This window comes from Sinocyclocheilus grahami, unplaced genomic scaffold (assembly GCF_001515645.1).
Source record: "Sinocyclocheilus grahami isolate Dianchi unplaced genomic scaffold, SAMN03320097.WGS_v1.1 scaffold490.1, whole genome shotgun sequence".
In the NCBI taxonomy this organism is placed as follows: Eukaryota; Metazoa; Chordata; class Actinopteri; order Cypriniformes; family Cyprinidae; genus Sinocyclocheilus; species Sinocyclocheilus grahami.
This window is the reverse complement of record NW_015505669.1, coordinates 608,263-626,157: the sequence shown is the minus strand read 5'-3', so window position 1 is coordinate 626,157 and position 17,895 is coordinate 608,263. Positions and strand designations below refer to the sequence as shown.

At 34.8% G+C, this 17,895-nt stretch overlaps 1 protein-coding gene across 1 annotated transcript; it reads right to left on the bottom strand.

Moving 5' to 3' along the window:
* Positions 1 to 591: 591 nt before the first annotated feature.
* On the bottom strand, positions 592 to 12,515 carry LOC107554054 (aconitate hydratase, mitochondrial-like). Its single transcript, XM_016236428.1, has 17 exons — positions 12,424 to 12,515; positions 10,312 to 10,454; positions 9,851 to 10,109; positions 9,572 to 9,664; positions 9,025 to 9,183; positions 8,757 to 8,907; positions 6,867 to 6,971; positions 6,684 to 6,775; positions 6,473 to 6,578; positions 6,222 to 6,379; positions 6,027 to 6,100; positions 5,345 to 5,456; positions 4,945 to 5,223; positions 4,682 to 4,873; positions 4,439 to 4,571; positions 4,224 to 4,345; positions 592 to 1,945 (listed from the first exon to the last, which is right to left on the bottom strand). The coding sequence occupies exons 1-17, from the start codon at positions 12,457 to 12,459 to the stop codon at positions 1,811 to 1,813; spliced, it is 2,349 nt and encodes a 782-aa protein (XP_016091914.1). The 5' UTR covers positions 12,460 to 12,515; the 3' UTR covers positions 592 to 1,810.
* Positions 12,516 to 17,895: the final 5,380 nt, after the last annotated feature.

Here is a 17,895-nt window from a genome sequence, read left to right as displayed (position 1 = left end):
AAAATGTGGCGCTTGTTATTCGTAATGTTTAAAAAACATTGTAATATTTATATATTAGTCAGCGGTCCTTAAAGACAAATACTTTATAAAATAAATAGATTAAGAACATTTTAACCACATATAAGTATGTAACTATATATTATGTACCTCACAGGTTTTCAAACTGGGGTCAGGGGACCACCAGGCATCCTGAGATAGTGGGATTTTTTTTTTTTTAAATAAATAAACAATAATTAAAACAGTACAGTACTATAGGGAGTAAAAAGATTTAAAAATATTTTCCAAAGAATATTTTACACATCTCTAATATTATTTTTTTTCACAGTATAAATGGAATCTTTATACATTCAAGAAATATATAGTTGATTGTAAATTTAAGGATGGGAGTCTCTCGTAGAAGAATGATCATATTTGGTGGTCTGACTGTGACATCTAAAAGAATGAAAACCCCTGCTATATATAACTATATATTATATATTGTGTAACAGTATAGCGTTTACAATACAATATAAAAAGGTTGAGAGGAAAAAAGCAAACGGGCTTTTGTATTCAATTTTCTTGAAGTCCAATACAGAAGAAAACAATGAGAGAATTATTTGACTTATTTTATCACCCACTGTGACCAATCAGCATTCATTTTCTCAAGAACGAAAAAAAGAGCATGAAAATAATGGAGTTATAATCAACAGGATGTGTTTGTGGGGTGTTACAAGCAGCACGAAACCCATTATTTCTTTCACAGAGCTGCAAATACACCCAGACAGTATTCTTTACATTTCCTGTACTGGCTAACATTCATACAACAGTAAAATTTCATCTGATGAGCATGAGCGTGTTGAGTCAGACAAAGCTAGTCATTTACTGCTTGGCATCTTGAAAGCAGTTGCTATAGTCTGCTGATCAGAGTGACTGACATCACTGCTTTGACATGGGTATGGCTCTGTTTCAAAGGAGAAAAAAATACAACCCTACAAAAAAGGGCACTCAAATATACAGGAAAAATGCTCAAGAGGTTGGAGGTCTGATTACTGATCCATTACTCAATAACTCATCCAAAACACTTAAGATAATGCACATTAGAGATTCTTTGCACGTTTATAAATTAACATTCCGCTTAAAACGTTTATAAACTTGACCTGTGGTGCACTCAGAACCAGACACATTTGATCGTGGTGGTGAGGATGACAAGATCTGAAGAATAAGTCACTCTGACTCACAGTAAGCATAGCTACATGAACAATAACCGCTCAGGTTTCAAGCTTGCCTGAATAATAACAATTATTATGAATGGTTGATAATCTCGGCTAAAAGAATCATGTGAAGTAAAAGATATTCCATTAATAGAGCTGATTACAGGACAGAAAATTCACAAGCAGCTCTCATTACAGTTCAGTGTAATATTACACACAGCAGAAATTAATAATCAACAGTTGCCTGAACACATATTTGGATGATTTTATGACTTAAACTCTGATCTCCCGCTAACAAGCATGCTCCTTGCATCTTTTGTAGGCTAACATATTTTTTTCAATTATCCATTCTGTAATACACACAGACCCAGCTTGAAATTTTTAAGCATTACAGTTGCTAAATGTAATACCTTTTATCTGCCCTGCAATGTATTATATAGCTTTGAACAGTATTGACATGACTTGTCTATGCAACACAATTTTAAAATGTATTTTATGTACTGCGTATACTTCAGTTCATAATTACATGAGTATTTAAACCTTTCATTCACATACCAATCCTCCTGTTTGAAGAATACCCCCTTCCCCTCCCAAATATGTATATTTATAGCCAATCACGCTCATTTCTGCAGCTCCTTCATTCTGTTGAGGGCGGAGCCAGCCTGGAACCATTCGCTCTGGGTTTCGTTGAAGGTGTGGTTCAGCTCAAAGGTTTCTGAGCTTCCATCACTGTGCTTGATGACGGCCTTGAGGGGCTAACAGAACAATAAATTACAATTATTATGGAAATTACTGAGAATATTAGGAAAGGTTGTTACAAAGCAAACAATTACAGCAGGGTTTCCCAAACTGGGTTCTTAGGGGAACTATAGGGGTTTTTTGAAAGTTGATTAAAGCTAATTAAAATCACACAAAAAAAAAAAAAACTTGCATTTCATGTGGCCATTAACCAACATAATCTCATGACCATGTCAAACAAACACATTTCGAAGGCCTCTAATATATCAACATGATCAAAACTTATGTTAATACACTGTCAATCAGAGGGCATGGATAGTTTATGCTTTTGTAAGAAAAATACTGTTATAAAGATCTAATTGATTTGCATTACAGGCTACAAAATTTCATCTTTTTGACCATATAAATATCAACAACTGCACCAAACTGAATATTTTTGCTCAGTTTGGGCCTCTGAATAATGAGATGCTCCTTATTCTATTATATCATGCTTAATAAGCCACAAAAGCCTACTGCATTAATTTAAATCAATATATATCCACACATTCATGTAAATATGATAATCAACAACAACAAAAACTTTTTAAGATTTTGTCTTAAGGTTCAATAAACTATTCCATTTCCAAACATTTGATAATTAGATTTTTACTGAATATTACTTAATATGTCAGGCTTCACAGGGTTAATTTAAGTAAATACAAAAGGGCTTAGTAAATACAGAGAGTCCATCCTAGGCAATACACTGGTAGACACGATTAACCAGTAGAAATTTGTCAAAAGGTAGAGATTTTGGACTATCATCTCTATCGCGGTTACACGCTCACACAGTAATTTAGGTCTTAAGTGAAAGCAAACACCGGAGAAAGAAAACGTGTAACAGTTTATTGGATCCGGGCAGCTCTTAAAGTGACAGCAGTCTAATACTCCTGCTGTCTGTCATTCATGTTAATCAAACAACAAAAGAGAGAAAATCTCTCACTGCTCTTAACTAAATCACTTTTGTAACTTTAATAAAAAGAAATATATATTTAATTTACACAGTGAAGAATATGCAGTGTTTTTATACATTTGATTACTTTATACCAGGGATCCTCAAATCTGGCCCACAAGATCCACTTTCCTGCAGAGTTTAGCTCTAACCCTAATCAAAACACATCTGAGCAAGCTAATCAATGTCTTCAGGATTATTGGAAAATCACAGGTAGGTGAGTTTGATCAGGGTTGGAGCTAAACTCTGCAGCGCATTGGCCCGCCAGGGCAAGATTTGAGGAACCCTGCTTTATACAATGTAGCATTTATTAGTCCTACTGTAGTTTTTTGTCCTATTGCTTGTAATTGGTTTAATATTACAGGTAGGTGAGTTTGATCAGGGTTGGAGCTAAACTCTGCAGCGCATTGGCCCGCCAGGGCAAGATTTGAGGAACCCTGCTTTATACAATGTATGTAGCATTTATTAGTCCTACTGTAGTTTTTTGTCCTATTGCTTGTAATTGGTTTAATATTCTTATTTAATCGCTGACTGTTTACTTGAAAAAAATTTTTTTTTTTAATTTAGGCTAGTATTAGTTTTTTGTGATATTGACACTGGTGACAAATTATGAAATTTTTATGGTATCAAAAATTTTGATATAAAGACCTTATTCAACGCAAAAACAACTATATCATGATATATGTGACCCTGGTCATAAGGGTAAATTTTTCAAAATTGAGATTTATACATCACCTGAAAGCTGAATAAATAAGCTTTCCATTGGTGTATGGTTTGTTAGGATAGGATAATATTTGGCCAAGATACAATCTGGAATCTAAAAAAAATCTAAATATTGAGAAAATCGCATTTAAAGTTGTCCAAATGAATTCTTAGCTATGCATATTACTAATCAAAAATTTAGTTTTAATATATTTACAATAGGAAAGTTACAAAATATCTTCATGGAACATGATCTTTACTTAAAATCCTAATGATTTTTGGCATAAAAGAAAAATCTATCATTTTGACCCATACAATGTATTTTTGGCTATTGCTACAAATATACCCAAGCAATTTAAGGTTTTGTGGTCCAGGGTCACATATATATATTACTCAAACTACACTAGACTATTAAACTAGAATAATGATTTTTTTTTTATATTAGTTTTATATTACATCCCTACGGTGTTATTCCTATGTATGTCTGCACTATGTTTGTACTTTCTTCTACACTGGAAGCTCCTGTCGTCAAGTCAAATTCCTTGTGTGTGTAAACATACTTGATGATAAAGCTCTTCTGATTCTGATTTAACAATAGCTCTTACCTTTCCAGGGGCAAAGCTCTTAAGCCCTACAATGGAGATTTTATCATCTGGGCGGATTTTGTCATAATCAGCGGGGTTGGAGAAGGTGAGGGGCAGCAGGCCCTGTTTCTTCAAGTTAGTTTCTGTTGACAGACAAGACAGATTAATTAAAATCATCTGCTTAATGATGCTTAGCTTTAAGCGGCAGTTTATAATCCATGGTATTTCACACTCACCATGGATTCTAGCAAAGCTCTTCACAATAATGGCCCTCCCTCCTAAATGTCTGGGCTCCAGAGCAGCGTGCTCTCTGCTGGAACCCTCACCATAGTTCTCATCTCCCACAACTACCCATGAAACATTGTGCTTCTGCAAGTGTGATATTAAAGGAAACCAGTATGAATACAAATGCTTTCAGTAGGCAGAAAACATAATGATACAGTGCACAAAAATAAAGAACAGAAAGAGCTAGCTCTTACTTTGTAATAGCGGGCAACATCAGGGACACCACCAAACTCTCCAGTCAGATAGTTGCGAATTTTATTGACAGCATCGTTCTCAGTATTAACTGCACCAATGAGCAGGTTATTGGAAATATTATCAAGGTGGCCACGGAACTTCAGCCAAGGTCCGGCAGCGCTGATGTGGTCGGTGGTGCACTTTCCTTTCACCTGACAATAGAGTTACATTATTCAGAGGTATACTAAAAACCAAAATTTAAACATCCATGACTAAAACTTACCTTGATGAGCACTTGGAGGTCCTCAAGGTCTTTTCCATTCCATCTGTCAAAAGGCTCAAGCAGCTGCAGACGGTTGCTCTGAGGGTTGACATCTACTCTCAGGCCAGACCCATCAGCTGGTGGGTGCTGGTAGGTGTCCTGACCTGGGTCAAAATCACGGGCAGGAAGCTCATCTCCTGTGGGCGGCAACAGTTTAAATTTTTCTCCGTTGGGGGCTGTGAGGAAGTCAGTCTCAGGGTTGAACTTCAGTGTGCCTGCGATGGCAAGGGCTGTGACAATCTACAAGACAACAAATGATATAAAGGAGGAGAGAATAAATACATTTGCAAGAGAGCAAAAAGGGATTTAGCAAAACATTCAAAGAGTGTGGCACATTTAAAAACAGATCAACCGCAAGTACCTCTGGGGAAGTGACAAAAGCATGAGTGGCAGGGTTAGCGTCGTTTCTGGCTGTAAAGTTTCTGTTGAATGATGTAACAATTGTGTTCTTTTCTCCCTTCTTAACATCACGTCTGCAAGAAAGATTTGATTGGTTTATGATATGGCTTTATTATATAGCCTTATTACACAGTTCTTTGAACTACTTAATTCTGATTGGTCAATCATGGAATTGAGGTCAAATAGTTTTGTATAAATGTATGACTGTTGTCCCAGGCCTCTAATTATATTAGTTTCACATCTCTCGTGTGACCAAGCACTATCTCTCTCTTCACATAATACAATTTTATACCCATTTATTTTAGCAAGTAACCCTGTATTGACTGGAAAAATGTACAGTCAGTTGCACATTTCAGTACATTTCTGACTGCAAGTTTCCTTACAAATTACATTAAGCATTTCATATTTACAAAAAAAAAACTTGGGGTATGCAAGTCTTTTTTTTTTTTTAAAGAAATGAATAGTTTTTATCAATTTTATGTATTCTTGATTAATAAAAGTGACACTACAGATATTTATAATGTACAAAAAAATCTTTCAAATAAATGCTGTTCTTTTGAACTTTATAAGCACAGAATCAAAAGCATCAAAGAATCTTGAAAAAAATGAATGCATCACGGTTTCTACAATGACCAATACTTTACCTGTCCCACTGACCGATGCAGGGTCCACAGGCATTAGCCAGGACAACTCCACCGACATCCCTCAACATTTTAGCCTGCAGGTAAAGAAACACATTCAATTGTTCAATGCAGAACAATCAAGTAATTTGGATCTACACACTGTCAATAAAACTATCCTGAACAATAAAATCCCAGGGCTCTCCAACTCAGACTTACATAGCCATCTCGCTCAATTGTGGCACGAATCTGCTCTGACCCAGGGGTGACTGTGAACTGGGCTTTGCATTTGAGTCCTTTGTCAAGTGCTTGTTTGGCTAAGGAGGCAGCTCTACCCATGTCCTCATAACTGGAGTTGGTACAGCTTCCAATCAGACCTGTAATGTTCAGGTAAAGGGAGTGTATTAATGAAAGCGAGTCATTTTAGTGAATAGTGACCATAAAAATGAAGTGGACGCTAAATCACTGACCAACTTTAACGTCCAGGGGCCAGCCATTCTTCTCAGCAACAGATCCGATGTCTGAAACAGGGTGGGCCAGGTCAGGAGTAAATGGGCCATTGATGTGAGGCTTCAGCTGTAAGGGAGTATTATAAAACATGCTGGAGTGTATTAATCATTGACACTTTACTGTAACTGTAAGATACATTCAGCTAACTTACCCTAATTGACCTGCTCTTACCTCACTTAGATTAATCTCAATTATCTGGTCATAATGACAACCCGAGTCAGGTACCAGCAGATCTTGGTTCTCATTTGCTTGAGCAGCAATTTCTGTGAGGGATAAATGGAAAGAGAGGCCAAACTTTTTTTTTCAGCAATGAGCTAAATTATCTATCAATAGGAGTCTTTCTCTGCTGCTTACCTCCACGACCCGTCTTCTCCAAGTATGTCCTCATTCGGTGGTTGTAAGGGAATACAGAAGTTGTAGCTCCAATTTCAGCACCCATATTACAGATGGTGGCCATTCCTTATTAGAAAACCCAAAAACATTTTCATTTTTTTTTTTACAATGATTGACATAACACATCCATGTTGCCTTGCCCACACACAATTTTAGCCCTGATTTTCCACTTGCTGACTCAAAATTGAAGCCAAACTGGTGAGTTTTTCACATAAGTGAAAAACTCAGTGGCAATGCCCGAGAGATATTTAGCAGGTTAAATATCTAAACCTGTCAACTATCCAAGTCCTGTACAGTGAAATGTGTTTTGATTGGAACTGACATCGCTGACAACAGTTGTGAAGTGTTAAAAGAACAGCAATTCAAGAATTTCAGTCATGTAGTGTACAGGGCAGCACATTAGAGAAACTATAAACACTCACATTGGACTTTGTACATATGAGTTTCACAGGTTTACAAGTGATTTCAATCCCATCTATATTCAACATGGCTGTTTCTCCTCACTCAACCTCTGTAAAAATTATGTACTGTTTGTCAGCTAACTACCATCCTCTAAGAAATATAATTCCATCTGGACAATAACGTCTGAACATTTCCCATTCATTAAGACCTTCTTTGAATACCGTAACTAAAGCTACATTTCTCATTGCATGCCCTGTTGCACTATAATTATGCATTTAGACCTTTCATTATGGATGTCAACTTTCAGTTTAAAGTCACAAGTACTGCTAGTATTTAATCTAACCAAAATAAAGGAGGAAAGTTCAATCCCAAAATAGCTCAAAATGGTCACTGTAGTAGCAGCTACAGATTTGAACCTTAACTAACCAGTGGTGGACAGTAACGGAGTAGTTTTACTTCGTTACTGTACTTAAGTACATTTTTCAAGTATCTGTACTTTACTGGCGTAGTTTTTTTTGAGTAACTTTTACTTCACTACATTCCAAAGCATAAGATTGTACTTTTTACTTCACTACATTTCATAAAACTTATCGTTACTCCTTACAATATTTCACGTGCTCCGAGACGCAGAAGTGGTGTCTGATTCACGAACGAACTGATTCTTTTCAATGAACCTGTTAAATCGGTTCGCAAATCGCACCAAACGATTCATTCATGAATTGGAATGATCCGATTGCAGCTGTTCTCGAGTCGACAACTCTCTTATTCAAATGATCCATTTAGTGCGAGTCTCCAGTGAACTGAATTCACTGGGAGAACCGGGAGATCTTGTAAGCGCCCGCACGCGTCTGATGCTGTGAAAAGTAAGTTACTAATGTCAAATTTTAGTATTAATTATTGTAACTGAAAATCATATTTAGGTCAAAGCTGTCCCACTGAAATGCTTGAATGCAGACACATTAACATCAGAGTCTCTATGTTTTAGGTCAAAAAACATTAAAATAACACAGATTAAATAAAATAACTCATGCACGTTCATCTTCCTCGCTGCTGTAAAGTTAGCAGTTTTACTAAAATGCTATGCTATGTGACGTCTGTTTTTATATTGTTTGTCAGCACACATACCCTAAGTTACTACACTGAACAAAATTATAAATAAAACAATCAAGTACTTTTGTACTTTCACTCAAGTAAAATTGAAAACGGAGTACTTTTAATTTTACTGGAGTAATAGTTTATTATACGGATCTGTACTTTTACTCAAGTATTTGATTTGTGTACTTCGTCCACCACTGTAACTAACTTATATAATTAATCACATAATTTGTTTACTTCAATGGGTTTCATGATGCTGATATGAATGATGATGTATTAAATGACATGATGATATACTCAAACATCCTTTTAGAAAATTAACCCAGTCCAAATATTGCTTAAGCAAGTTTTCACCTGTGCAGGAGATAGAGTCCACACCAGGGCCGTGGTACTCCACAATGGCACCAGTGCCACCCTTCACTGTCAAAATACCAGCCACTTTAAGGATGACATCCTTTGGTGAGGTCCAGCCAGATAATGTGCCTGTCAATTTCACACCGATGACCTGGAAAAGCAGATATAACCTATAAACACTTCCATTTTCCTAATTTTAGATAGCAAGTTTTAAGTTTAAATGAGTACAAACATATCCATAACAAATAAAGTGGCAATAGCAGCTCACGTTTGGACACTTCAGCTCCCAGGGGATTCCTGCCATGACATCAACAGCATCAGCTCCACCAACTCCAATGCAGATGCAGCCCAGACCACCACCATTAGGGGTGTGAGAGTCTGTACCAATCAACATCACTCCAGGGTACGCGTAGTTCTCCAAGATAATCTAAAAAAGAGAGAGATTTTTAAAAAAATCCATATTGTTTTACTAACAAATACAAACTGCATACTGTGATTTAAAAAAAAAAAAAGAGAGGGAAAAATCTATGTTATTTCCCAATGTAATAAGAGTGCCCTCATGAATGAAAATACATATAATTTAAATTTGTTTTTAATGATTTAAATTATATATAAAATAATGTAAAGAAAAATTACTATTGCAATAATTCTACTAATAATATTATATAATTAATATAACAATGTAATATAATAATATAATATAAAATAACAATGTAATATAATATAACAATGTTAACATTATGCAAACTAATATAATATAATATAATATAATACCCATACTGGATGACAAAGTCAAAAGGCTTTTTCTACAGTACCTGATGGATGATCCCAGAGCCTGGTTTCCAAAAGCCAACACCATATTTAGCCCCAGCACTGGCGAGAAAGTTGTAAACCTCTTGATTAATTTCCTGGTTCACAGCGGGAAAAAGGAATGAAATAATGCATCAGTGAAGAATAAAAGTAACTTTCATTCATACAGTACAAACGTCATCTTTAAACTAAATTTTGAGCCTAATCTTAGTCTTGAGACATATCCAGAACAATCATATGCACATGGCAGCCTTTCAACAACATCACTATATAACATTAATCACCTTTGCCCTCTGTAGATCTTGGGCTCCTCCGGTCTGGGCCTCGATAAGATGGTCACAGTGGATAGTGGATGGCACTGCCACTTTTGGAAGTCCACTGCTGATGAACTGCAGCATGGCCATTTGTGCTGTTGCATCTTGCATAGCAACTCGATCGGGTCTCAGACGCAAGTATGTGTGTCCTCGAACGATTTCCTGTCCAGCCGGGTTATCCAGATGGCCATAGACGATTTTTTCTGACAGAGTGAGTGGCCGGTTGAGTCTGGAGGATGCGATTTCACATGTAAATAATTGGAAAAAACTCTCAAGACTTACATTTTTAAAAACGAACGAAGTAAAAAAAAAAAGTTAAGAGTATATATTTTCCGTAAGAATAAAACAATAGCAACTGAGTCACCCTTACAAAAGATAAGGAGGGCAGTAGCAAATAAAATTAAGTGTAAAATACTGTAATGCTATCTGACCTTTTGCGCACAATGTCAATATTTGAGCGAAGCTTGTCATAGTTGATGGAAGAGTTTGGCTCAAAGCGGCTCATAGCCACCTTGGCCTTTGCATTGAGAGCCGCCACCACATGAAAGCGTCGGGCACCCTGACCCAAAACAAGCTGAAATAAACAAATAGAGAATCAATACACAAAGAACTGGAGCACAAACTGAGAACTTGACCCATAATTTCAGTTTTTTTTTTTTATAGACATCGCTCTCTTAACGAGGGAATTATATTGGATTAAATTATTTTGAGCACAGCATAAATATAATAATCTATATTTTCTAGAGAGACGTTTATGACTTCAGGGGATTTTTTCCCATGCCTTCTTCAGGTCTGGAAATGAGTTGTAAAATTCCCTAATATTTTAAGGTTCCACATGACAGTGAGAACACTGTATATTATTAGCGTTCTTTAAATTGTTGTTATACACAGGAATTAAACATACATGTAGTCAATCCTGTCCACAATATATTGCCATACCTGTGGTGTCTCATGATAAAAACATGACAGTATCAAGTTTATCGGAAGTATTTTTTTTTCAATCTCATTTGTTGTGGACACAAAAATTCTGCTGCAATTATTCATACTGCCTACATACTCTACCAGTCAAAAGTTTGGGATCAGAACGATTTTTAATGTTTTTACAGGAGTTTCTTCTGCTCATCAAGGCTGCATTTATTTGATCAAAAATACAGGAAAAAATGTAATATTGTGAAATATTATTATGATGTAAAATAGCGTTTTTCTATTTTAATATACATTAAAATCTAATTTATTTCTGTGATGCAAAGCTGAATTTTCAGCATCATTACTCCAGTCTTCAGTGTCACATGATCCTTCAGAAATCATTCTAACATGCTGATTTATTATCAGTGCTGGAAACTGTTGTGCTGCTTAATATTTCTTTGGAACCGCTGATACTTTTTTTCAGGATTCTTTGATGAATCAATTTTTTTAAAGCAGAGCATTTATTTAAAATAGAAATCTTTTCTAACAATATACACTACAGTTCAAAAGTTTGGGGTCAGTACATTTTTATTCTTTCTTTTTTTGAAAGAAATTAAAACTTTTATTCGGCAAGGATGCGTTGCATTTTTAAGAACTGAAAGCAAAAAAGCATATTGTTAGAAAAGATTTATATTTTGAATAAATGCTGTTCTTTTTAACTTTTTATTCATCAAAGAATCCTGAAAAAAGTATCGCAGTTTCCAAAAAAATATTTGCCAGCACAACTGTTGCCAACATTGATCATTCTAATAATAAATCAGCATATTAGAATGACTTCTGAAGGATCATGTGGCACTTTACACTGGAGTTATGGCTGATAGAAACTCAGCTTTGCATCACAGAAATAAATTATATTTCAAAGGATATTAAAATAGAAACCATTATTTTATATCCTATATTTAGATTACGTTTTTTTCTGTATTTGTGATCAAATAAATGCAGCCTTGATGAGCATAAGAGACTTCTTTAAAACTGATCCCAAACTTCTGACCGGTAGTGTAGCCTATGTTTTGTAGGCTCATATTAAAAACAACAGGTGTAATTCATATTGTGAAATCACAGCTGCTCACTTGCTCAGCATGAGCGAACCTCAGGTGTGAAGCTCCGAGAATTCTGAAATACGTATACATATGCGATAACGTTACAGATCACATATTAACATTTGGTTTTGTAGCTATATCGTTGTCGTGTTAGTAACGCTGTCGTTCAATCTAACGTTACATCGGCAGCGCCGTTAACCTTGTGTTCACCTTGCGACTAAAACCTAATAGCCAGTCCATGAAAAATCCACAATAGGTGAATCGATAATACAGTTATAAGTATTTCTGCTTTCGTGCTTTGGCTGTCCTGTATCAAACAGCTGGAAATAAAGATTATACGCCATCCTCGCGTCTGCTATGACATCCTTGGCCGCAATGACCTGTGAACACTTCGCGAGCAGATTCCAGCACGGACACGGTCAGTTCACTCATCTGTGCACCTCAAACTCTCAAGCACAGCTCTGAATGGCATTCATACACGAATTAGCAAATGCAAACCATACGTGGTGACGATATAAAATGTAGATATTCATGTACCTGAAGCCGGGCAACGGTTAAGCAGTAGGTTGCCATTTTGTTCACTGACAAAGATGTGACGCTAGAAGCCGACGCGCGGGTATAAGAGCTCATCGTCTTGGAAGGATGTTGAAACGGTTGGATCTAATTGTGTCTAGTTTTAAAAGACCAGCAATTTAAGATGTTCACATTTTCCCCTCACTATTTTCTTTAACACAAAACATGTCAACACACAGGGTGAAAAACATTAGTGGTCAATCCTAGTAATAATTTTGTCCAGGTGTTCATGTCTTGCTTTTAGGACCTTGTCTAAAATGACACAAACATTACATTTCTATTTATGTGCCAACTTGTTATGAAAATGAAAAATACTACTGCATTAATTCATCTGAAAAAGTTCATTAAAATGTTAATTTCAACATTTACTGATACATTTTGTATATATTAATATTATTTAATGGACCATCAACTAACATTGAGTTGTATTTTTATTAAATAACATTAATAAGGATGAATAAATACCGTAACAAATGCATTGCTCAGTGCAATGTTAGCTAATGGAACCTTAATGTAAAATGTTGCCATACTGAACAATAGAAGTATTCTTCCTATTTTTGATTAGTTTAAGAAACTGTATTAAAGAGACTCGTTACAAAAAGCCTAATATAGAAAGTGTTTTATAGGCCTATATGTTAATTTTTTATTTGCAAAGTCAACATTATACCTAGATTATTTTTTACAGATAAAAATGTGCACTCTGTTTCTAGAGAATTTATACAATTGCATAAGATGAAAAAGGTTTCCATACGTTTTCCAGTTTATATAATTGAGAATGTAATTTTATTGGCCTTGTTTTGGATCAGTTTTCGCCATGAAACACGTGTCTGATGTCTTTAGTAGTACACATTTGCCTTGAATTTTTTTTCTTTTTTTATCGCCTACCCTAAAAATTGAATGTGAGGCACATTTGTGATATATGGTCATGTTGTACTGTGTCCAGTAGGTGGCACTAAGATGCTGATGAGCCTTCAATCCAAATCCTCAGAAGAAGGGAGTTCGGAGGTCATCGTTGGGGCCTTAAAGAGCAACAAAGGAATATAAACAAAAATATAAAATGCACATATACGTACAAATAAATAAAATATACATTTTTTTTTTAACTAAAGAAAATACAAAGTACTGTGTAAAATGTGGGTAGTTTCATAAATCTGAAACGCTTTAGAGTTTCTATTGTTTTTATAAATTTCTTGATTTATGTTGTCTTGTTTGAAAGTGTTTCAAAGTATACTGTGAGATCTGTAGGCTATTACAAATTATTAAGGTTTCTTCTGAGTTATTCGAGTCTTGTGAATAAAAAAAACCCCTAATTAAATAATCAAAAGAACATCGTTTTGTTTTTCTGGGTTTTGAAAATAAAGAAAAATGTCTACATTTAGAGTTTTGTTAATTTTTTAGTCATGACCATTATAAAAATCAATCCAAAATGAAATAGAAAATTTAATTTTTCAGTATCTTCTTATATGTTGCAAAAAGTACATGTATCACAAACAGTATGAATTCTACTAATGGTTGCATTTAGGCCTATGGGATAACATCTATTCAAATGACGTTGTCTTTGACTGCTCACTTTGCTAAGTGCGTTACAAACTTCTTCTTTGTGACAAGCATGACTTCTTCATGACTGGATAGTTTGTTTGGAAATTGCCCAGTGTCTTGCTAACTGGCTGCGTTCGTTCTTTCATAATGGCAAAATATCACCCACATTTGATTTTTTGCAGGAAAGATTTTCTATATTTTAGGTATTAAACTCTAAATCTAGATCTAAGTTTAATACCTATTTGATACATTTGTTTAACAAACAAATTTATAGTCATCATTAGTACAGTTAATGGCTTAAACAGATATTTATTCAGAGAAAATCCTGGTTAAGTGTTGTAGCAACAGATGGAAACACACTTAGTTGTTTGTTTACAGTGTCAGCTGTAGTTGTAGGGCAGTGTTGTCCTCATCTATTTTTTACCTTCTGCTGTTTTGTTTTTAGGGTCCAAGTGCTGAAGGTGTGTAGCCGCTATTGTGTTGGTTTTCTTATTATTCTTCCTCTCCATGGCAGTCCTATGAACCATACATAGTAAAATGATAAAATATGGTACACTGATACAGGTGGTCCAGATTAGTAACCTGACCAATGTTGGGGTCCCTACTACATACTCCACAGTTAAAAATTAACTTTTCAAATGGTTATAACTTTTGGAAAAGAAAAGTAGTTCACCAGATTACTCTCCTCTTGGTGATCACAATCCATATTTTACATTAAGACTTTACCCACTGAATAATCAGCATTTTGAAAAGTACAGTATTCTGTTTTTTGCTACTCCTTCAAAATTTGTACAGTTATTACCAAAATTGGAACAGATGATCACTGGACAGAGCACAGAAATTACTGAACAGAATTTTGATATTCATCATCAAAAATTATGATGACGCAAACGTAACAATATTGAGTATAATTTGGATCAGTGGCTTTATCAGCATTCCTTGGGTCATGCTGAATCTGTGGATACAGATTTTTCTGGGATTGGATGAACCGCTTTAAAATGTCTTTTAAACAACTGGACATATCGGCACAAAATTTGGTAGGGTTCATAGAAAACATGAAGGTACCTGACACGTTTGAGCATTGCACCATCTAGCGTTCCAGAGCTATATCTATGTTTGTTTTGCAAAAATACTTATAACTTTTGAAAACATTCTCTGTTATTACATTCCATCATTTATACTGATTTGAATGATTTACCATTTATCTTTTTCAAAAATATTATTGTCCATTTTAAAGATGTTACCTAAACAAAACTTGGTACAGTTCATCAGCACCACGATCTGAGTACATGCCAAATTTGAGAACAGTGCCACCTACAGGTCATGAGATCCAAATAACGGTCATAACTTTTGAAATGTTTGTCAGAAAATCATGATCTTGGTGACTATTGATTACTTGTCATTTCTTCTGCTTGTTGTGTATGCTGTATGTACTGTACTTTCTGTATTTGTTGTGTCTTCTGTGCTTGGCCCCAAATTGCTTACAGCTGAATTTGGCATTGGTTTAGTTTGATCAAGTGTAAATTGTGTTAAATCTAATTTTATCTTTCCTTTTTTTTGCAGCCGTTGGAAGATGTAAGTTTTGGATTTTATTGTGTAATTTTGATGCTTTACCAATGTGATATTTAAAACATTTATTTCAAACAATTTTAATTTCTTCTCAGTCATTTAATTTTTTAATATTTCATAAATGTTCATATATGTTCACTTTACAGATGTTTGATTAAAGGAAATAATCACTCTTTTCTGTGCATAATAAATAAATAAAAAAAATTACATAGAGAAAAATGACTGTTAACAGTAACATATAAACATTTCAAGACAGAACTCCAAGGCTGTTAAGTAAATAATGTCACAATTGTAGAAGCCACAATTCTGTGGGATCTACTGCTGCCTACAATGTTGTGCTCTTTAATGCATTTACATAACATTTATGTATTTAGCAGACACTCATATCCAAAGTGACTTACAAAAGAGGAATAAAAGCAAGTCATCAATAAGCCAACAATATTCATTGTGCAAAATGCCAGGTTTATTAGATAACTAGATGGAAGGAATGAAGCAAGCTAGAAAAGAGAGAGAGTGTGAGTGTGTGTGTGTGTGTGTGTGTGTGTGTGTGCATTGGTTTAAGAGTGTGGGGTGGTTAGCAGTTGGTCGTTCAACATTAACTTCACGTTAGCGGTCTTTGTGGACCCCAGTTTCACAGAGATGTTGTGGTCAACTGATGGTTAGGCAGGGATTACCAGGAGCTCCATCTTTGCAGTGATGGTGCATGTGGCATTCAAAGGAAGTGTAATTGCAGAGAGAAGAGAGAGAAGTGAATTTCCAGGTGTTGAAAATAAATAGACCTGTCCCCCCCCACCCCAAGTTGGACAAGGGCGCTGTGTGATTTGTGGAGGTCCTGGAGTATCTGATGCCTACTACTGCAAAGAGTGCACCATCCAGGAGAAAGACGTGAGTAAACCTGCTCTACATTTGGCTCTGCTTAAGTATTATATTTTTTTGACTGGCTAATGCTAAATCTATATTGTCCAGTATCGGGATTTGTAATCCCTTTCTTCAGTCCTTGGACAGCTGTTTAATCTCATACTGAATAAAATGTCAAACTATCTGTTTCATTGATACACAGAGGGATGGCTGCCCCAAGATCGTAAACCTCGGCATCTCAAAGACTGACCTTTTCTATGAGAGAAAATTATACGGCTTCAAGAAGAGGCGAAGAAACAGAGGGACTTTGTTTGTTGCAAGAGTTTCTACTTTTTTCTCAGACTTGATACAATAAAAGGTGCTCCCTCTTGGTGTTCATCTCTTGCTTTTAGGACCCTAAAATTACAAACATTTCTAACAATATCTAACAATAGTGAACCATTTATGTGCCAACTTGCTTGCTTATTGGATATATTTATATATATTTATTTAACATAACCATAGAAGCTATAACAGGCAACAGTAGGCTAACATACAAACAGCATCTTCATACAATGTACAACCATTACAGTATAGAAACATTTATTAAAATAAATTAAAAATATATAACTCCAAACATAGATTCATAATATATTAAACAACACGGTTACACTTTATTTATGTCCTTGTTATAGTGTAATTATACATTTAAGTACTGAGTAATATACTTACTATATGGTTAGGATTAGGGTTACTTGCATGTACAGTAATTATGCATAATTAATTGTTATTATAATAGTAAGTACATGTAACATGTGTAACAAGGACACCTAAAAATAAGGTTTTACCAACAACACTTAACAGCAAGGTACCATTTGTTAACAATAGTTAACTACATTAGTTAACATGAACTAACAATGAAAAATACTTCTAAAGCATTTAATTATCTTAGTTAATGTTAATTTCCATGAGAATAGACCATGAATAAACATTGAACAGATGTATTTATTAACTAATAGCCTATTAAAGATTAATAAATACTGCAACAGTCCGCATTGTAATGTTAGTTCATGTTAATAAATGGAGTGTTACCAAATTGTACAACTGAAGTACTTTTCATATTCTTGATTAATTTAAGAGACTGTAGCTATTAAAGAGACAAGCTTGTTACAAAAAGTCTGTAAAATATATTATACACGTTAATTTTAATTTAAAAAGTTTGCATTATACTTAGATTATTTTTACGGACAAAAATGTGCACTCTGTCCAGGGATATCATACAATTTTAAACATATAAGATTTAAAGGTTTCCAGACCTTTTACAGTTTATAATTGAGAATGGAATTTCAATAAATCAAGTTTTCGCCATGAAACACAATCCGTGTATCATTCGATCATTAGTTTTTTTATTTAATATTGAAAGTAGAAAAATTTGAAAACTGATTTTTCATTTTTTCATTTTTTTCCAAAAAACGAAAAACGAGAATTCAG

Coding starts and splice junctions, on each gene's coding strand:
- LOC107554054 (XM_016236428.1), bottom strand. CDS start 12,459: ATGGCAACCTACTGCTTAACCGTTGCCCGGCTTCAG. Junction 10,110..10,311: donor ATTGACATTGTGCGCAAAAG/GTCAGATAGCAT, acceptor CGCATCCTCCAG/ACTCAACCGGCCACTCACTC. Junction 9,184..9,571: donor GCTCTGGGATCATCCATCAG/GTACTGTAGAAA, acceptor TCTCTTTTTTAG/ATTATCTTGGAGAACTACGC.